This window comes from Capricornis sumatraensis, chromosome 5 (assembly GCF_032405125.1).
Source record: "Capricornis sumatraensis isolate serow.1 chromosome 5, serow.2, whole genome shotgun sequence".
NCBI classification, from domain to species: domain Eukaryota; kingdom Metazoa; phylum Chordata; class Mammalia; order Artiodactyla; family Bovidae; genus Capricornis; species Capricornis sumatraensis.
The window spans coordinates 71,970,659-71,993,210 of NC_091073.1; the positions used below are offsets into that span (position 1 = coordinate 71,970,659).

Here is a 22,552-nt window from a genome sequence, read left to right on the forward strand (position 1 = left end):
CAATTTCTTTGTATAAACAATGCAAATTTTTATTGCTATAGTTGAATTTTTTAAAGAGGCTTTAAATCCATGAGGACTTTTTTTTTAAGAGGAGGGGTTCTTCATAGGAGAGTGGAGGTGGTGATGGTGACTGAATAACATGAAAGACCCTGTGTTCTTATAGGGGAGGCCCAGGGCCCTTTCATCTCAGGCTGAATCCTGGCCCACTGCTGCTTGAGGATTTGGAGTGTGTAAAAGTTCTGGGCTTTTTAATTATGTGTAAGCCTTTTAAGACGCCTGTACCAGCAGAGCACAGATGGAAACATGCAATGTAACATTTTATGTCCAGTTTGAGGATCTGACCAGAGGTCTTCACTTGAGTTAAACCAGAGCTTCCACATAGATGAAAGGTGGCGTGGAGTTGAAGACAATCTCTTTGTTGGTGGTGGAGTGACAATACCTCATGAGAATCAAGGATTGCAAAAAAACAATAGCCTAAGAAGAATAGAAAACAAAAGGGGAAATTATTCACATCTCCACCGGAAAAATTAATCAGCTCTATTCCTTTTTTAAAGTTTCATTCCATATTTGTAAATAAATATATCAATTGTATATATATATATATATATAATAATTGTGATATATGTTTGGCATTCATCTTTCTTTTTTCATTTAACTGTAGAAATTATTTATGTACTTATTTTAGTATTTATTTTGCTGCGCTGGGCCTTTCTTGCTGCTTGGGCTTTTCTCTAGTTGCGGAAAGCAGGGACTACTTCTAGTGCAGTGCTCAGATTTCTCTCTGTGATGGCGTCTCTTGTTTCGGAACAAGGGCTCTGAGGCCTGACGGCTTCGGTAGCTGTGGCGCGCCGGCTCAGTAGTTGTGGCTCCAGGGCTCTAGAGCGCAGGCTCAATAGTCGTAGCCAATGGGCTCATTTGCTCCACAGCATGCGGGATCTTCCTGGGTCAGGGACTGAACCCATGTCTCCTGCACTGGCAGGTGAATTCTTTACCACTGAGCCACCAGGGAAGCCCAGCATTCAGGTTTCATACTTAATATTGTATGATAAGTATTTTCCACACTGCTTCATGGTTTAGTCAGACAGTTGAAGTGGCTTTGCAATATCCCGTAGACTATCTGTACCGTGGTGATTTAACTACTCACTAACATGGAACTTTTAGACGGTGTTCAAATTTGTCTTTATAAAAATTCAATGAGTATAGTTTTTTTTTTTTTAATTTCTTTGGGTTTAGTTTCATAGAACTTATTCCACAAACTGGGATTAACGGGGACAAAGAGTCTCAACATTTTAAAGTCTGCATTAAACAGTGACCATTGCTTTCCTGAAGAGTAATACCATTGTACACTGTCCCCAGTAGCTTCACAACTTCAGCAGCACTGGGTATTATCTGAATTCTTGTTCAAGCAACTAAAATGTTGTTTGGGAAGAAAAGAGTTGCCTCAGAGTTTCTCCTACAGTACCCATCAACTTGGCTTAAAAATGTATTCTAGGCATTTTGAAGGACATTCCTCATTGTTGACAAATAGCTATCATATTTAACAATGGAGGCCTTTGGAAGGACATGGCAGACATTGCTGCCTCCAACAAATAAGAGACTTGAGACACCTGCGTCTATCTGTCTGCCTCAGAAAATTATAGTTGCCACTGAAATGTAGGAGGGGAAAGTAATATGGATTAGCATCAGCTGATGGAATTCCCAGCTTGCCAGCTGCTGCAGGGCCTGAAAGTGAAGACAATGAAATGCAGGCTTCATGAAAGTCCTAGAATATGGTATCCCTTAGTTCCACTGAAATGTAACCACAGTCTTCTTCCTTCACGCAGCCATAAGTAAAATCTATAGTGCCAGGTAATACAGCATAAATGCTTTTGCATTTGTAGAGGTATACATAGAGCTGTACATGAAGATTCCTATGAAGAATCAAACTTTTGGAAGAATGCAATGGTTGAGACAAGGTTGAGTTTATTTCAGGTTGTTGGTATTTGTAACCAACTGGAAGAAAATGATCCTACTGAGTTCCTGGGCTGGCCTCTCTGAGCAGTACATCAGAGAAGCTTACATCCCCTTTTGTGTCTCATCCCCTCTCTCATTACCTAGACACACGACTGGCTTCCCCTGCTGAATCCTGGATTTGCCCACGGCTCAATTTCGTTTCAGGTTCTAATCTACAATGGCCAACTGGACGTCATTGTGGCAGCTTCCCTAACAGAGCGCTCCTTGATGGCCATGGACTGGAAAGGATCCCAGAAATACAAGAAGGCCGAGAAAAAAGTTTGGAAGATTCTTAAATCTGATCTTGAAGTGGCTGGTTATGTACGGCAAGTGGATAATTTCTGTCAGGTATGAAAATGCTTCTGGGCACGCAGATTGTGGAAATGGGATGGGGGGATTGAAACTGAAGCCCGAGAGACTTCCCTGGTGATCCAGTGGTTAAGACTCCATGCTCCCACTGCCGGGGGGACAGGTTTGATCCTTGTTTGGGGAACTAAGATCCTACACACGGCTTGGCATGGCCGAAAAATCAAGCAATAAAACAGAGGGTATATATGAGAGGAATTAGACTTACGGGAAAAAAATGAAAGAAGAAACTAAAGCCCGAAAACCCATTAAGGCATGGTCAACCTTAAGCAAAGACATACAGCAGCCAAAATACATGTCCCTCCTTTCCACAGAGAAGGATGGTCTCAGTTCATATTAACATACAAACACTCCATGTTAAGACAAAAGTTGATAGACACAAATGTAGGTATTGTTTAAGAGATAAGGTGACAATGAAAAATATAAAGTCTGTGTGCTTAGCCGCTCAGTCATGTCTGACTCTTTGCAACCCCATGGACTGTAGCCCCCCAGTCTCCTTTGTCATGTGGATTCTCCAGGCAAGAATACTGGAGTAGGTTGTCATGCCCTCTTCCAAGGGATCTTCCTGACCCAGAGATCGAACCCAGGTCTCCCACATTGCAAAAGGATTCTGGTGGGCTACAGTCCATTGGGTCACAAAGATTTGGGCATGACTGAGTGACTAACACACATATTTTCATAAATAGTTAACTCTAAAGTCAGATTCCAAAATATTGGACAAGTAGATGCTCTTTGGTCACAGAAAATAATCTGGACTTAATTTTTCTTGTCTGTTCGTCCCTAAAAATGTTTAAGTTTTTTGAATTGAATTCAAAAATTTTTTAAAAAGAAAAAATCAATAATTTAAACACCTGAAATTGCATTTTAACTGATGCCTTTGTACACAGGTAAAATTTTGTACATAATTTTAACAGTGAAATGTGAGATTGATTCTGCTTTGGTACTTTAAAAAATCTTATTGAGTTATAATATAGAAAAGTTAGCGAGTCACAAAACAGGTAAATGAAATTTCACAAAGTGAACATATCCATGTGAAAGTCACCTAGATAAAGAAATAAAATAGAACCAATGCCAGTTGCCCCTCAGTCACTACCCCCTCCTCTCCAAGGTAACCACTGTCCTGACTTCTTATGGCCTAGATTATTTTTGCAAGTTTTTGAATTTTTATAAATGGACACTTTCAGTTTGTACTCTTTCCTGTGTGGTATTTTTGCTCAGTTTTATGTTCATGAGATTTATTTATACTCTTTTTTATGGAAATTTGATCCTTTTTCCTGATATGCCTATGAGTTTGAATGTCAGACATTAAACAGGTCAAGTTATGGAGAGAGTTTGAGTTTTTGGCTGATGATATTTACCTTCAAAGAGATTTTGCTTTGCTTCTGTCAGGCAATTAGAGTACGGGCAAGCACCTTTATTAAGTCTGGAATTGTGTGTATTTTTGGAGACGGCAATGGCAACCCACTCCAGTACTCTTGCCTGGAAAATCCCATGGATGGAGGAGCCTGGTAGGCTGCAGTCCATGGAGTCGCTGGGAGTCGGGACTAAGTGACTTCACTTTCACTTTTCACTTTCATGCATTGAAGAAGGAGATGGCAACCCACTCCAGTGTTCTTGCCTGGAGAATCCCAGGGATGGGGGAGCCTGGTGGGCTGCCATCTTTGGGTTCACACAGAGTCGGACATGACTGAAGCGACTTAGCAGCAGCAAAACTGTATTTTAGCTGGCCTATTTCCACGGCCCTAAATTGACATTTGTGGTATTAACCAGGGGCTCTACTCTTTGGCAGAGCACGAACACCAATATTTGTTTCCCAAAGCTCCTTTCAAGTTTCCAGTCTCTTAACTACCACTTTATTCTTGGTTTTGTTGCCTCTTGGCCCCTGAATCAATCATTGCTTTGATGCAGACAGGGTTAGAGAATGTCACACTCAGCTTGTTGCACACACGCGCACAAAGAAACCTTTCCCTTAATCTCTGGAACCTGTCAACGTGTTGTATCATATGGAAAGAAGGAATTAAGGCTACATATGGAAATAAGGTTGCTAATCATCTGACCTAGAGATGGGGAGATTATTCTGGATTATCCAGATCAGCCCGATATAATCACAGAGATCCTGATAAGTGAATGAGGGGAGAGGTGAGTCAGAGTTTTGAAGGTGCTGCACTGCTGTATTTGAAGGAAGAACCATGAACTAAGGAATGCAGGCAGCCTCTGGAAAACTAGAAAACACAAAGAAACAGATTCTCCCCTAGAGTCTCCAGAAGCAAGGGAATCTTGGCAGCATCTTAGTTAGCTTGCAGCTATCTGCAAGCAGGGAAGAGAACCCTTACCAGAAACCCAGTCAACTAGCACCTTGATCTTGGACTTCCCAGACACCAAAACTGTGAGAAATTTCTGTGGTTTAAACCACTCAGTCTACAGTATTCTCATAGGATTATTGAGGGGACTTAATAAACTAAGCAACTTAAAGCAGCCCCTGACTCACAAGAAATATTTGCTAGTGTTATTATTACTGTGGATCACTTATAAGGATATATTTAACAAAAGGGAAATCATAAATAGTAAAAATCAAGATCAGAGAAAAGTTGGATTTTTCCCTTAGAGGAAATCAACCCTTAGAGGAAAGTTGGGATATTACTATTCAGACGCATGCCAAGTGACCAGGGCACAATGCTGGGCATGTCTTTGCCCCCATCTGCTGCACTGCTTTATGATGAGAATCCCACCAGGCACACCCAGCATGTCCTCCACATCCTCTGATGGCTGCCTCAGCCACCTGTTATCTTACGTCCCCCAGACCAGCATTCTGAATGCCTCCAGTGCCTGGCATCACACGTGTGTCCTGCTCAGCATCATGCATGGAATGCCCAGCATAGGGGGTGAGACTGGGGCTGCAGGGTGGCGTGAGCCACAGCGGTGGGAAGAGGGATGTTGACTTTCACTCAGAAACTTGTGGCAAATGTCACACTGAGCCCACTGACTCTTCTGGTGAATGCAAAACGCATTGAGAGATGAAATGGCACTCCTCCGACTGCCAAAAACTGGGTAACAAAAGAAGCGAGGCCCACATATGTTTGTGATAGAAGTGTTTTACTGCACGGTGAGGGAGCTGCATTTTATGTAGGTGATTTTACAACGTTGGCAGCGCTCCTCTCCTCTAATGCCTCCACGTAGGATTGGAGGTGGCTTGTGGAGATGGGGGAGGGCGGGGAAGAAGGGTGGAAAAGAACTCCGATGTTCACAAAGGCATTCTCTGTGGATTAGGGATACCGTTCAAATGTCAGGCGTCTGATAATGAAAAAAACGGGCTTCAGCCGTGGACTTAGCTTTTTAGCATTTGACACACAAAACAGAAGCATGTGTCTGTGTCTGCCAACAGAGAAACCTCACTCTCTGCCAAACTCCACAGCTCTTAATTTAAAAATTGAAACCAAAGTAGACTTGTCTCTGAATGGTTTCTTAAAATGTCCACTTAGAGGAATGACGGCTCTCCCAGGGAAGCAGCAAGGTACTGAGATGAGGGAGCATTTCTCCATCAAGGGATGCCCAGGGACACCAACCAGCTCCATCCACCCCTCAGAGATCAGATGAAGAATGAGTCTGCTGGTTGCCCTTTGCTGCTCTGGCTGCTTCTATCTGTACAGTTCTCAGAATCAGACTCTCCCTTCTTATATCATCTGCGAAGTAATGGGCTTTTCTCAACCTCAATTTGTTCATCTGTAAATTACAAGGTTTGAACCAAATTATCTCTAAAGTGAAAGTGTTAGTCATTCAGTCGTGTCCAACTCTTTGCAACCCCATGCTGTAGCCCGCCAGGCTCCTCTGTCCAGGGGATTCTCCAGGCAAGAGTACTAGAGTGGATTTGCCATTTCCTTCTCCAGAGGATCTTCCCTCCCCAGGGATTGAACTTGGATCTCTTGTATTACAGGCAGATTCTTCACCATCTGAGCCATAGGGAAGATATCTTTAGAGAAAGATCTGAAATAGATTTTTCATTAATGTCCAGAGAGGCTCAGTTTGCAAGCAGAATAGATAGTGGCCTTCGGTGAGAGAGAAAGAGAGAGAGAGAGAGAGAGTGTGTGTGTGTGTGTGTGTGTGTGTGTGTGTGTGTGTGTGTTACTCAGTAACATTACAGCATAGATCAAAGGTGTAATCCTCTCTCTGCTTGGCTGGTGACAATCCATGTCCATCACTGTCAAGACCACCTTGCTGCATGTTTTGGGGTCTTTCTCTGCCTTTCTCCAGAAATCACAGCTGCTGTTCATGATCTGTTTTGATGGCATCACTGCTTTTGAAATGCAGGATGTTTTTGTTCTTACCTCATTGAATCATCAACTCCAAACATGCCAAGATGCCACATTTATAAATATAAAATTTTCATCAGAATAATAACACTGATGAATTCTTTAAAAACAGCTTTCTAGAAAAAACTTCATGAAGCTACATTTTCTGGGGAAAAAAGCATTTTTTAAATATCTTTATTTCACTGAAAATATTTTTATGGAGAATAATTATTTTTCATTTAGAGATTAAAAGGGAGACATGAGTCACCAGTCAGTTCTCATTCCTGTGCAATCATAGTGAGCGTAGTTTCTTCTACCATGAATTTTGCATTATTTCCAACAAGTCTCTTTTTCCTGATTGCAATTTGAGATATCATAATTTTTGTTTTCATTATCAGTATCAGCTTAGGTTATTCAATAAATAATTTTCTCTCTCCTGTAGGTAAAATTTTCCAGCTGGAGCAAATTTTAGATCTCATTTTCCAGGTGGAGAAACTAAAGCCTGGAGGTTAAATGACTGTCCCAAAGTCCCATATCCATTTCATGTCTGAAATTAAGTTCGATTTCAGGTCCCCTGGCTTCCAGCTCAGTAGTTTTCTACTTCACAAGGGCACCCACCTCTGGAATGATGGACTGGCAGCAGTAAGCTAGTACGCTTGAAACTGGAGCCTGCATGCGCATCTGCCATAATTAAAGCAGGCCTAGAAAGAGTGTATTTTACTTCTAGTGTTAGTTCTTGAGTTACATGCATGTGCCTTTCTATAGACAGAGTATCAGGGATTTTTTTAAAGGTAGGTGGTGCTTAGTAGGTGGTGAGGCAAGGCTCATCCAGTGTTAAGAAGCGTTATAGATTTACCTGGGGAGTTCTCATGTTAGTAAAAGAATCAATGCTGAAATTGGCTAAAATGAGCAGAGAAGAAGCATGGTGGGCAGAGCCTCAGAATGGGAGCATACAGAGCAGGACACAGGCAGAGCACACAGTCTGGTTTCTATTCTGGTGCCTGGAGGGTGCAAGCTGGGAGAGAAACTGGAAAGGGATCATGGAGCCTCGATAGTAGGCAAAGGGGTGAGTGTTCCATTGTCTTAAGCAGTAGGAGGGGTGGGAATTGAATAATTTTTTTTCCAAAATTTTTTTATTGTGATAAAATATACATTGAAAACTTGCCATCTTAACCATTTTTAAGTATACAGTTGAGTGGTATTAAGTGCATACATATGATTATGTACCATCCATCTCTACAGCTCTTTTCATCTTGTAAACCTGAAACTCTGTAATTTTCAACACCAGCTCTCCATTCCCCCTTTCCCAACCCTTGGCAACCACTATATGAATTTGAGTGCTCTAAGTATCTCATATAAGTGGAAGCATACAGTGTTTGTTGCCATGGAAGATAATTAAGCACATTTTCAAAGCTTTGGAAAGTTTAAATTGGCAGCAATAGGATGAATTCAGGGCGGAAATAGGTCAGAGAAGAAGGAAAGTGAAGTGAAAGTGAAAGTCCATGGAATTCTCCAGGCCAGAATACTGGAGTGGGTAGCCTTTCCCTTCTCCAGGCGATCTTCCCAACCCAAGGATCAAACCCAGGTCTTTCACATTTCTGGCGGATTCTTTACCAGCTGAGCCACCAGGGAAGCCCCGGAAAATAGGAGTACCCCCAGGAAATAGAGAGTCATGTTAGTACCGGAAGGAGGTTCTTCATCTACTTCCTGAGATCACCTTCTTGGTGCTTGATCCTGAGGTCCCAAAATAGAGAAGATAAACTTTATAATGTCCAAGCTGTGAGGACCGATTCCTGTTTGAAAAATAGTGTTTACTGTGCGGTTAAATGAACTTGAAAGCTAAATACCCACAAGGAGTGCCTGGCATGCTGGTGTCATCCCAGTGCCCTCCTCAGGCTCACAGCAAGCCCCCCAGTCTCCAAAAGCACAAGCCCTGAGCCACGACTTATATTTTGACCTTGACTCGTGTTTGGCCTTATAAAGTTCTCAGGCCTATGGTCTGCCACACTCTTCTCAGGGGTTTCTCCCTGAGTTTCCAAAAGGAGTGAGACTTTCCGCTGGGGGACACGTACAGAGAAGCCAAAGGGGAGGAGCCCACCACCCTTGAAGCTGGACTGTCTTGGAGAGTCAAGATCGACGGGAGATGGTTTGGGGTAATGAGAGGAAGGTGGACTGTGCAGTCAGACCAGCCTGTGTGAATTTCAGTCTTGCCACTTACTAGGCGTGGTGGTTGGTTCATGCGGGTGTCAGGAAGGCCAAAAGAGATGCCAGGGATGGCTACTGACCCTCCAGCATTTGCAAGCCCTCAAGCCAGTGGTCTGCTACACACTTTCTTGGCCACAATTTTATAGAATATTGGTAGCTCCCCTCTAAATTATGTGATTGTACTTACTAATTTATAAATAAAGAAACAGAAGTTTCACCTGAGAAACTTCCTTAGGGTTTCAAGCAGCAGTCGTACCAGGGATTTAACAGTCCGCATCTTGCTCTTTCCTCTGCACCACTGTGCTTAAATACCTGTGAAGGCTACAGAGCGGGAAGGATAGAATACTCCAGTTGCCCGCCAGACCTCAGCTACAAGTCTCGCCTCAGGGTGTGTATGTGATGGTGGTGACAAATGTGGGTGGAGTGTTGGTGGTGGCCAGTGTATTTGGCAGCACATCCAGTCCACACAGAAGAAGCTGTTTTCTAAAGGGAAGCAGAGTGCTTACAAGGAGGAGGATGGGGAAAGCCTGGTGTGCAGACAGAAAGCAGTAAAAACCACAGCTTCTTCATTGTGTTAACATTAACTGTTTTGTTCCTTTGACTACATGCAACTGAAAAATGGAGAAAAGAATAACCATAGTCCTTTGAGTGGAAGGGAAGCCCAGGCTAGGATTTCAACATGTCCACGGATAATCTGCAGAGGGAATGATAGAGAGTCGGCCACCTGCCTTTCTTGACCTTCCTGCTAACAATTCATTTTTTTTAATTTAGAATTTTAAACAGCTTAGGGAGCATTAGAAACTATTTCTGAAGGAACCAACAGTTTCCAGAAAGGGCTTCAGCAAGTCCTTGGTTGCACTGACAACGATCAGAGTAAGCAAACAGCAATAAATGTCACTTTTGCATTCGACTAGTTGATAGGGGATGAGAAGTTAAAACAATATTTAATGGAGGAAAGTAACTGTTAAACAGATTTGAGACAATGATTACCAAATGCAGCTAATTCCAGGGAAAATGTTTTGGCTATGTTACAGAAATTGTTAAACAGAATCTTCATCTCTATCCCAGCTGTGTTGATTTCTACAAAAAGGGATGGCCTTATCCATGGGTTCTTTGTCTCCATCTTCCAGACCTGGGGAAGGCTCTTCTGTCTATTTATGCGAATCAGACTGTGGACAGACAATCAGAATATAGCCATCAAACCATCCCCTGACCTCACTAATAAGACTTGCCATTATTAGAGAGTTTCATGGCAATTACAAGTTAGATTCTCCAGAAGCAGGTATTGAGGCAGACTTTAGGGTACAAGATGTTCATTAGGGATTAACACCTGAGAAAGGAAGGAGTAGGAATCAGCATTGGCAGAGGAGGAAATCAAACTATGATGCGGGCCTGACAAACCTTGGCCAACCTGAGAGGGAGGTCCAAAGAGAGTAGTTTCCATCAGAGTATCTTACATCAGACAAAAATGATCGGCCTTTATACACCCCCCACCTCACTTAGTCAACAAATGTGGGATGCCCCAAGAAGGGCATCATTTTGGGAGAGGTTGTGCTGTGCAGCTGAGGCAGACCCTGAAGGAGCTGACAGCTGGAGGCTGTCTGCTGACTGGATTTCCCACAGCTGGACCGCAAGTCCATCCTTGAAGGAGGATCTGATGATGCATTTCTCTGTCTACCACAAAGGCCACCCAGATGGTGCAGTTGCAAGCTCTCAGGATATGCAGGGGGGATAGGTGGGGGTGGTAAACAGCAGTAGGAGCTGGTGGTTTGCCTAAGACCACATGGGGTACTAGTCTTCCTTTGTTTGCATAATATGCACTTTCGCTTAAGCTGTCATGTCATTATGTCTTCTCTCTTCATTAGAAAGATGAATCCAGTCTTGCTTTTCAATTTACATCAAGATTCCAAGATAGGAATAACAAATCTTTCAGGGGAAAAAAATAAAGAGTTCTTAGTAAATATTTCCTTCTTACAGTTATTTGTTACAGAATAAGGAATCACTCTAAAACTTACTGGCTTGACCCAATAACAATTATGTGGGTGGAATGGGCTCAGCAAGGAGGTTTTTCTGATTGGGGTAGTTCACACCTGCAGCTGCATTCAGTTGAGAGTTTGGCTAAAGCTGGAACATCCAAGTGAGTCTCTTCTCCTCTAGTGCTCCCTCCATATGACCTCTAACCATGCGGTGTCCTGGCTTAGACTTCCCAGCATGGCAGCAGGTCTCCTAAACTGAGAAGCAAGAGATGCCCATCCTTTTAAGGCTAGGGTTCAAAAGTCCCAGACTGCATTTTCACTGCATCATCTTGGTCAAAGCAAATCACAGAGCAAGGCAAGATTCCTCTTGCTAACAAGAATGGCAAAGAACTTGGGATCATTCCTTTCCATTACGGTTTCCTAATCCAGTGTGTCTCAACGCTAGCAAAGATAGATTCCCAAGGCCTGTTTCCAGACATTCTGACTTTATTGGTCTAGGGTTAAGACCTGAGCATCAATATTTAAGCTTCTTAGGGAATTTAATATGCAGCTGGCTTGGGGACATAAACTGTATGTCTTTTGTTCCTTTATTGATACTGAAATGGCTCCCATCTATCTCACAGGAATCCTGTGTGGCTTATGTTTGGATAAACTTCTGTTCTGACTCCTAGAGGGTGCTCTAAATCCTGAGCTATTTTACTTACTTACCAGCCAACCAGAAACCTGAGAACATAGATTTACTCTTAACAAACCAGCCATTGATCTGAAGCATCACATTTAGAAAAGTGTCCTCTAGTCAACAGTATGTACTGATGTGGCTCTGATTCTCTGAAATCCTCAGCCAAAACCTTAAACTAAGTTTTAAACCTCAGTTTAAAACTGCCATCTATTGTAGGTTGACAAGTGGTCTTTGTTCTCTCAAAACACTGATAGACCGTTGGTAATTTAGATTCATAGAAAAACTTTTTTATTTACTCAAAACATTAGCTTCCTTTTCCCAGCAGCATTCTGTCCTATACCAAAACGATGTGGTCCTCATGTGCGGTGTCTTCAGATAGTAGTGCCTTCTTATTACTTTCCAACAAGGATACAACTAGGTCAAGCAAGATCTCCTGTAAACATCATCCAGAGAGTTCTCAGCAAGGATGTCCACCAGTCACAGTTTGTTTCTGGATATTAATTATTGATCCAATAATATATTAGATAGACATGATTAGTTCTGTGCCAAAGCAAAAATAAAATTGCAGTGATTTAGACTGAAGCCTTATCAGAAGTAAACTTAATGCTTCCTAGTTAGGTTATTTAATAGATTGCCAACCTGGGGTGAGGCTTTTTGGTTAGGATTTAGAGGTCAGTGAACTTATAAGGAGGAAAAATTGCATCTTTATTTTCACTAACCTCTAACTGGAACATCATTTCCTCCTATTATGAATTATGAAATTTAGCATTTCCTTCCATTATGAATGTAGGCAACAAACCACAGCAGTATTAGCAGTGCCTTTGACTTTGTCACCATAGAAAGCAGAGATAGTTTCATATCAAATACAGATGCTGTTGCAAATAGCTAGAAACAGTGCTTATGCCTAAAGTTATAGAAGTTATCAGACCCACAAGTTGCTCTTTTGTTATGTGTTCATATAGAAGGACATATGTTGATGTGTCACAAATTCATGTTTAACTGTTACTTTGTTTTGTGTTTTTTTAATATTTATTTGTATTCATTTTATTTATTTGGCTGTGCAGGGTCTTAGTTGTGGCATGTGGGATCTAGTTCCCTGACCCTGGATCGAACCCAGAACTCCTGCTCTGGGAGGGAGTGCAGAGTTTTAACCACTGGACCACTAGTGAAGTCCCATGTTTAACTGTTTTGATAATGTCAATCTATAATTTTAATTTGCAATCTATGATACGTATATATCATAATATATATGAGTGAATCATGTATTTAAAAACATTGTTCTGAAAGGTATTTATAGGTGACACTAAACAGCCATAGGGGTCTATGGCACAAAAAGACAAAGAACCTGTGTGTTAGACTATTTGAATTGTTGATAATAATTCGTAGACCTTCCCATGTACCCAAACATGGGCCATCTTCTCAGAGAAGTTATGAACTTGAATTTTATTTATTACCTTGGTGAGTCTCACTACTTCTACTATCACCATACTCAAGTGACCCTGAAGTGTAGGAATTAGGAGAGTGGATACTGTGTTCAACCTGGATTAGCTCCTAGCTCCACCACTTACTAACTGCGTGACCTTGGGCAAATTTCTTAACCTCTCTAAGAAGTTCCTCATTGTAATATTAATACCTAATTCTCTTGCAGAAGGATTCATTATTAGGATTAACTAAGATAATGCTTATGTATTCCTTGATACTCTGGGACCTAGTAAGCATGTAATAAATATTAATTTTATTACCTTTATCGACATCTCCTAGCATGAATCTGTTTTCACAGGATAAGAAGCTCCCCCCAGCCCCGTCTAATACAGTCCTTATGAGATACTATGTCTTAAAGGCTCAGATGATGAAATGGGGTATTATTCATCAGATAGACCTATAAATATTTCCCCTGTATCTAGTGTTTACTTTACCATAACATGGAAACAGTCTTGATGAGAGATGGAAGAAGTGGAGGGGCCTGCACATTTTGTTCATGGCAGTCTAACAACAGTGTATGAAAGTTGCTAAATTGAGTGATGAGATGTTTCTAAAGCATTTGAGTCCCTTCTAGTTTAAAAGTGATCTGAAACATCCCTGTTGACAATAAATGAAGCATCCAGCTTTTATTTTATTCTGTTCCCCCCCCCCCACTTATACTGAGCTTCTAACATACAGAAACAGGGAAGAAGGGGGACATATAGGCTTAGATTTAGAGAATAAAAAATAATCTAGCAAAACTAAAAAATGTTTGGCAACTTCTTGCTCTTCTGCTCTCCAGCATGGAGATGTGGGTGTTTATTTTTGTTCCTCTATTTATTATTATTATTTATGCAGCAACTGGAGTCCCAAGGTTTCCATTGTGGTACCAGTTCTGTCTTCTTGGAGCCGCTTGCCAGAAGGGGACTTCCCACTTTTGCATTTGTTTTGTTCAATTGCTTCTCCGTATTCTCCCCACTTACCATATTTAGACATATGGTCCATTTCATTATCTCTGTGTTGGGCGGAAGGGAAAAGCACAACAGAGAACATGTTAAATTTCTTATAGATGCATTTTTATGAGTTTGGCAGTATCAACAGGTGGGTTTTTTTTCTTTTTTAATTAAAAGTTGAAGAATTATCAAAAATATGTATTATACTTGTATAAGATCAAACAAACAATGATAAATGACTACTCCTGTGTGTACAAGTCATTTAGGAAATGTAGCATTACCAATAGCCCACGCTCCCAACCCCATTCTCTTCCCTCACTGGCCCTGGAGGTAAACCACTGCCCTGGGTTTTGTTTCTACCATCCTTTTTTAAAAATTTATAGTTTTACTACAGATAAACATCTCCATAAACAATATTTTACTTTTCATGTTTCAGTTCAGTTCAGTTCAGTCACTCAGTTGTGTCCGACTCTTTGCGACTCCATGAATCGCAGCACGCCAGGCCTCCCTGTCCATCACCATCTCCCAGAGTTCACTCAGACTCATGTGCATCGAGTCAGTGATGCCATCCAGCCATCTCATCCTCTGTTATCCCCTTCTCCTCCTGCCCCCAATCCCTCCCAGCATCAGAGTCTTTTCCAATGAGTCAGCTCTTTGCATGAGGTGGCCAAAGTATTGGAGTTTCAGCTTTAGCATCAGTCCTTCCAATGAACACCCAGGACTGATCTCCTTTAGAAAGGACTAGTTGGACCTCCTTGCAGTCCAAGGGACTCTTAAGAGTCTTCTCCAACACCACACTTCAAAAGCATCAATTCTTCAGCACTTAGCTTTCTTCACAGTCCAACTTTCACATCCATACATAACCACAGGAAACACCATAGCCTTGACTAGACGGACCTTTGTTGGCAAAGTAATGTCTCTGCTTTTGAATATGCTATCTAGGTTGGTCATAACTTTCCTTCCAGTAAGCATCTTTTAATTTCATGGCTGCAATCACCATCTGCAGTGATTTTGGAGCCCCAAAAATAAAGTCTGACACTGTTTCCACTGTTTCCCCATCTATTTCCCATGAAGTGATGGGACCAGATGCCATGATCTTCATTTTCTGAATGTTGAGCTTTAAGCCAACTTTTTCACTCTCCTCTTTCACTTTCATCAAGAGGCTCTTTAGTTCCTCTTCACTTTCTGCCATAAAGGTGGTGTCATCTGCATATCTGAGGTTATTGATATTTCTCCCAGAATCTTGATTCCAGCTTGTGCTTCTTCCAGTCCAGCGGTTCCCATGATGTACTCTGCATATAAGTTAAATAAGCAGGGTGACAATATACAGCCTTGACGTACTCCTTTTCCTATTTGGAACCAGTCTGTTGTTCCATGTCCATTTCTAACTGTTGCTTCCTGACCTGCATATAGGTTTCTCAAGAGGCAGTTTAGGTGGTCTGGTGTTCCCATCTCTTTCAGAATTTTCCACAGTTTATTGTGATCCACACAGTCAAAGCAGAAGTCAATAAAGCAGAAATACATGTTTTTCTGGAACTCTCTTGCTTTTTTAATGATCCAGTTTTACATAAAAAGAATTCTTCTATATATATTTTGCAACACTGTACTTTTGCTCTTCAATATTTTGAGATTCACCCATGTTGATATGTTCAGGATTGTGCTTTGTTCCTTTTCACTGCTGAATAGCATTCTATCATATGATTACATCATTCATCCATTCCACTGTTGATGGGCATTTGGGTTGTTTCCAGCTTTCTGTTACTATAAATATTGCTGCTATGAACAATATTGCTGCACATATCTCCTTGGGCCTGCATGCTAGAGTTTCTCTTAAGAATAATGCGTAGAGGTAGAACAGATGATTTAATAGTGTTTGAACCTCTTTAGCTTCCTTAGGTAATGCCAAACTGTTTTCCCAGTTGATTGTATTCTTGCCAGTAATATACAAGAGTTCTGATTATTCCACTGTATCACCAACTCCTGGACTTGTTTCTGGGCATCTTTCACCTGAGCTTGTGAAGTGGAAAGGGGCCTAATGTCTAACATTCATAGTCTAGCTTCCTTTTCTCTCACTCTCATTCCCGTATTCTTCTCTGGCTATCGTCAATTAAAAGACTGTAGCATCCACACCCAGTAAAAGGATGGAATGGACGTGTCATGTCTAAGTCTTAGTGCTCCTCTAGTTGGGAGATGCAGTTTTCTTTTTGGATGACCTGGGTTAATGTTGGCTATCAAAATACCCAGCTTAAAGCAATTAGAAATTTAGTCTTTCAGCACCTTTTTGCCTCAGTTTACCAACAGGGGCTTAGTATAAGAAGCAACTAATAAAAGAGACATTTCAATGTATGTCTGGATTTGCAGGCAAGCTCTGGACTACAGGGAGAAAAATCTGAATCTTTTTCTAACACTTCCATCACTTTTCCACTGAAAGAACAAGGAAATGGTTTAGCCAGTTGCTTTGCTGTGAGTCTTACCAGAAAATTAAGAATAGCTATTGGATTACAGGAGAAAAACTATTAAAAGTTCCAACATATGGAAGTTGAACAACACACTTCTGAATAACCAGCAAATCACAGAAGAAATCAAAAAAGAAATCAAAATATGCATAGAAACTAATGAAAATGAAAACACAACAACCCAAAACCTGTGGGACACTATAAAAGCAGTGCTAAGAGGAAAGTTCATAGCACTACAGGCATACCTCAAGAAACAAGAAAAAAGTCAAATAAATAACCTAACTCTACACCTAAAGCAACTAGAAAAGGAAGAATTTGAGAACCCCAGAGTTAGTAGAAGGAAAGAAATCTTAAAAATTAGGGCAGAAATAAATGCAAAAGAAACAAAAGAGACCATAGCAAAAATCAACAAAGCCAAAAGCTGGTTCTTTGAAAGGATAAATAAAATTGACAAACCATTAGCCAGAATCATCAAGAAGCAAAGAGAGAAAAATTAAATCAATAAAATTAGAAGTGAAAATGGAGAAATCACAACAGACAACATAGAAATACAAAGGATCATAAGAGACTACTATCAGCAATTATATGCCAATAAAATGGACAACGTGGAAGAAATGGACAAATTCTTAGAAAAGTACAATTTTCCAAAACTGAACCAGGAAGAAATAGAAAATCTTAACAGACCCATCACAAGCACGGAAATTGAAACTGTAATTAGAAATCTTCCAGCAAACAAAAGCCCAGGTCCAGACAGCTTCACAGCTGAATTCTGCCAAAAATTTCGAGAAGAGCTAACACCTATCCTACTCAAACTCTTCCAGAAAATTGCAGAGGAAGGTAAACTTCCAAACTCATTCTATGAGGCCACCATCACCCTAATACCAAAACCTGATGAAGATACTACAAAAAAAGAAAACTACAGGCCAATATCACTGATGAACATAGATGCAAAAATGCTCAACAAAATTCTAGCAATCAGAATCCAACAACACATTAAAAAGATCATACACCATGACCAAGTGGGCTTTATCCCAGGGATGCAAGGATTCTTCAATATCCACAGATCAATCAATGTAATTCACCACATTAACAAATTGAAAAATAAAAGCCATATGATTATCTCAATAGATGCAGAGAAGGCCTTTGACAAAATTCAACATCCATTTATGATAAAAACTCTCCAGAAAGCAGGAATAGAAGGAACATACCTCAACATAATAAAAGCTATATATGACAAACCCACAGCAAACATTATCCTCAATGGTGAAAAATTAAAAGCATTTCCCCTAAAGTCAGGAACAAGACAAGGGTGCCCACTTTCACCGCTACTATTCAACATAGTTCTGGAAGTTTTGGTCACAGCAATCAGAGCAGAAAAAGAAATAAAAGGAATCCAAATTGGAAAAGAAGAAGTAAAACTTTCACTGTTTGCAGATGACATGATCCTCTACATAGAAAACCCTAAAGACTCCACCAGAAAATTACTAGAGCTAATCAATGAATATAGTAAAGTTGCAGGATATAAAATCAACACACAGAAATCCCTTGCATTCCTATACACTAATAATGAGAAAGTAGAAAAAGAAATTAAGGAAACAATTCCATTCACCATTGCAACAAAAAGAATAAAATACTTAGGAATATATCTACCTAAAGAAACTAAAGACCTATATATAGAAAACTATAAAACACTGATGAAAGAAATCAAAGAGGACACTAATAGATGGAGAAATATACCATGTTCATGGATTGGAAGAATCAATATAGTGTAAATGAGTATACTACCCAAAGCAATTTACAAATTCAATGCAATCCCTATCAAGCTACCAGCCATATTTTTCACAGAACTAGAACAAATAATTTCAAGATTTGTATGAAATACAAAAAACCTCGAATAGCCAAAGCAATCTTGAGAAAGAAGAATGGAACTGGAGGAATCAACTTGCCTGACCTCAGGCTCTACTACAAAGCCACAGTCATCAAGACAGTATGGTACTGGCACAAAGACAGACATATAGATCAATGGAACAAAATAGAAAGCCCAGAGATAAATCCACACACATATGGACACCTTATCTTTGACAAAGGAGGCAAGAATATACAATGGAGTAAAGACAATCTCTTTAACAAGTGGTGCTGGGAAAACTGGTCAACCACTTGTAAAAGAATGAAACTAGATCACTTTCTAACACCGCACATGAAAATAAACTCAAAATGGATTAAAGATCTAAATGTAAGACCAGAAACTATAAAACTCCTAGAGGAGAACATAGGCAAAACACTCTCAGACATAAATCACAGCAGGATCCTCTATGATCCACCCCCCAGAATTCTGGAAATAAAAGCAAAAATAAACAAATGGGATCTAATTAAAATTAAAAGCTTCTGCACAACAAAGGAAAATATAAGCAAGGTGAAAAGACAGCCTTCTGAATGGGAGAAAATAATAGCAAATGAAACAACTGACAAACAACTAATCTCAAAAATAGACAAGCAACTTATGCAGCTCAATTCCAGAAAAATAAACGACCCAATCAAAAAATGGGCCAAAGAACTAAATAGACATTTCTCCAAAGAAGACATACGGATGGCTAACAGACACATGAAAAGATGCTCAACATCACTCATTATTAGAGAAATGCAAATCAAAACCACAATGAGGTACCACTTCACACCAGTCAGAATGTCTGCGATCCAAAAATCTGCAAGCAATAAATGCTGGAGAGGGTGTGGAGAAAAGGGAACCCTCCTACACTGTTGGTGGGAATGCAAACTAGTACAGCCACTATGGAGAACAGTGTGGAGATTCCTTAAAAAATTGCAAATAGAACTGCCTTATGACCCAGCAATCCCACTGCTGGGCATACACACCGAGGAAACCAGAATTGAAAGAGACACATGTACCCCAATGTTCATCGCAGCACTGTTTATAATAGCCAGGACATGGAAACAACCTAGATGTCAGCAGATGAATGGATAAGAAAGCAGTGGTACATATACACAATGGAGTATTACTCAGCCGTTAAAAAGAATACATTTGAATCAGTTCTGATGAGATGGATGAAACTGGAGCCGATTTTTCAGAGTGAAGTAAGCCAGAAAGAAAAACACCAATACAGTATACTAACACATATATATGGAATTTAGAAAGATGGCAATGACAACCCTGTATGCAAGACAGCCAAAAAGACACAGATATGTATAACGGATTTTTGGACTCAGAGGGAGAGGGAGAGGGTGGGATGATTTGGGAGAATGGCATTGAAACATGTATAATATCATGTAAGAATTGAATCGCCAGTCTATGTTTGATGCAGGATACAGCATGCTTGGGGCTGGTGCACGGTGATGACCCAGAGAGATGTTATAGGGAGGGAGGTTGGGGGGGGTGGTGGTTCATGTTTGGGAACGCATGTACACCCATGGTGGATTCATGTCAATGTATGGCAAAACCAATACAGTATTGTAAAGTAAAATAAAGTAAAAAAAAAAAAGAAGCTATAAACCAAAAAAAAAAAAAAAAAGAATAGCTATTGGCAAATACGACTCACCCCGTTCTTTAGCTAGCCTTTCTTGCATTTGGTTTATAGTACCCTTCTCACTGACTTGATTTTACTCACTTCCTAGTGCTTGACACAGAAACCACAAAGAACTACTTGAAAAACACTAATTTTATACAAACCAATTAGAAAACATACAGCATTTTGGAGGACATAAAAAAATTGGCTATACTACGTTATGATTTCTTAAGTTAAACAGTTTTTGCTTTGTGGTGTTTTAAGAAAAGGCACAAATTTTGAAAGATGCTGTTCAGGAACACTCTGAATATGTGTTTTAACTTGTTGTTTAAACTTTTTCCTTTTAAAATAGTCTCCTTAGCTGGTCTTAACTAGTATTCTTCCTCTCTAACCTACCCTTCTCTTTGTGCTTTTTCCAGAATGTAAGTCCAATCCAGTTTTATCCTTGTCTAAAATCTCTCACTAACTCCCTGAAGAATGAAGTCCGAACCCTATACACACATAAGTAAGGCTACTTGATCTGGCCTCTGCTTCCTTCCCCAACCTGGATTCTCACTCTCCCTCTTTCTTAATTAGAATCCTGAAAAACAAAGCAAAACATGTTATAGTTCCCCAAACATACCTTACTATTTTGTCAGCCAGTAATTCCCATGGGATTCCCTCTGCTTTTCATACCAGGCCCTTCTTCCTCCTCCAACTGCCTGGAAAACCCCCATTTGCTTTTCAGAGCTAAATGCCAGTATCACTTCTAGGAAGCCCTTCTCCCAAAATTCCTCCTCTTCTGCATCTCTATGTACAGCTCCTGTTGCAGGCACCCCCCTGGGGTTTCATTTACCTTTCTCCGCTATTTGACATGGAGCTCCTTGAGGACAGGAATGATATCTGATTTATGTTTGTAGCAAGCCCCTTAGCACAGTTCCTAGCACCCAGGAAATTTCAGTGAATTAGAATTAAAATCAAGTTGGCCCCTACCTTATGCCCACACCCCTCTCACTACTGTGTGTATTCAAATACTATAGTTCTCAAGGAATGTAGTAGTGGCTCACCACTTGTACACACCAGAATTTCTTCTAGGAAATAGACTAGACATGCTGAGATAATGAATAGTTCAAAACAATTCCCATCAAGCAAAAGGATGCATTGTTTATGTCCACTGAAGACTATTTCCTTTCTGTGTTACATAAAAGAAAAACGGAGAAATATTTTGGGAAACAAAAATTTATGGAAGGAGTTGTAGAAGTTTCATTATCTCAGTGGCTGACTAGTGTGTCCTCTCCAAAAAAATTGAATTCTCGGTATTTGATGATTTTTTTTCCCTTTTCTTAAAAAAACACACACAGAGCTTGCTTCCTGAAAACAAAGGAAATAATAAACAATAGCAACTCCCAATTTTACTCTGACTATTTGCCAAGAGTCGGTTTAGTTCATGTGATTCTATTTCATTAGAGAGGACTGATTAGCATAAAAAGAATGCTTCTAAATTAAGCTACCCAAATATGCACTTAGTTAATACTCAGGGAGCTAATTTATTGTTATCTAAAATATAAATTGGATAGCAGATCTATTTGCTGAGGTATAAAGCTAAGCAATGATGCATAATTTTCTCTTAGCTGCTAAGTTTTTTTTTTTAATAACCTATTGAAATTTAACAGAGAACCATTTCATTATGGAAAGTGAATAAATACTAAGAAGGCTAACATTTAAAGTATTATCCACACGTGGAGAATGGGTTTTAAAAATTAATGATATTTGAGGAACAAAGGGAATTGAGGTTTGCTTTTTAAACAGTAACTTTTTGTTGTTTTAATTTGAAGTGTAACCAGATTTACTTATCTGGTTGCTTACAGGAACCAAGTTGCTTATGGGAATATTAAATGGAGCCAACATGGTACAGTGTAGAGTGGGTAGAGAAATGAAGGAACAAAATAAGGTTGTGTTGTGACATTGCTGCATTGTCAGCTGGACTAAGGGCACTATTTTTGCCTGCACTCTTTGGTTTATCAGTAAAGACGGTGTAAGATTGGAAGCAGGCAAATACTACTATTCTTGTTGTTCAGTCGCTAAGTCATGTCTGACTCTTTTTGCAACCTCATAGGCTTCCCTGGTGGCTCAGAGGTTAAAGCGTCTGCCTGGAATGCAGGAGACCTGGGTTCGATCCCTGGGTTGGGAAGATCCCCTGGAGAAGGAAACGGCAACCCACTCCAGTACTCTTGCCTGGAGAATCCCATGGAGGGAGGAGCCTGGTAGGCTACAGTCCATGGGGTCACAAGGAGTCGGACACGACTGAGTGACTTCACTTCACTTCACTTCAGACTGTGGCCCACCAGGTTCCTCTGTCCGTGGGATTCCCCAGGTAGGAATACTGGAGTGGGTTGCCATTTCCTTTTCCAGAGGATCTTCCCAACCGAGGGCTCAAACTCACATCTCCTGCATTAGCAGAGATTCTTTACCACTGGGCCACCAGGAAAGTCCATTAATATTCTTACCTTCTTGCAAATATTTAAAACCCAGCCCATCTGATATCCTGAGCCAAGGTTTCAGAGATTTGGGCCTTATAATTTACGTATTTGAATGAATATTTCTTTTGTTTTGGGAAAGAGGAAGCATGGCCTAAGATTTCATGTTTCCCCAGGAGAGTCAAAGTATCAGAGAACCAGTGG

At 40.4% G+C, this 22,552-nt stretch overlaps 1 protein-coding gene and 1 non-coding gene across 2 annotated transcripts in view; both read left to right on the forward strand.

Annotated features, from left to right (window-relative positions):
* The window catches only part of CPVL (carboxypeptidase vitellogenic like), a 105,879-nt gene that overhangs the window by 76,161 nt on the left and 7,166 nt on the right, over positions 1-22,552 (forward strand). The window contains 1 exon segment of the mRNA XM_068973091.1: positions 2,158-2,340. Within this exon segment, the coding sequence (XP_068829192.1) occupies positions 2,158-2,340 (183 nt within the window).
* Positions 21,991-22,062, forward strand: TRNAS-GGA (transfer RNA serine (anticodon GGA)). The gene has a single exon. It is a non-coding gene; the product is annotated as a tRNA-Ser (tRNA).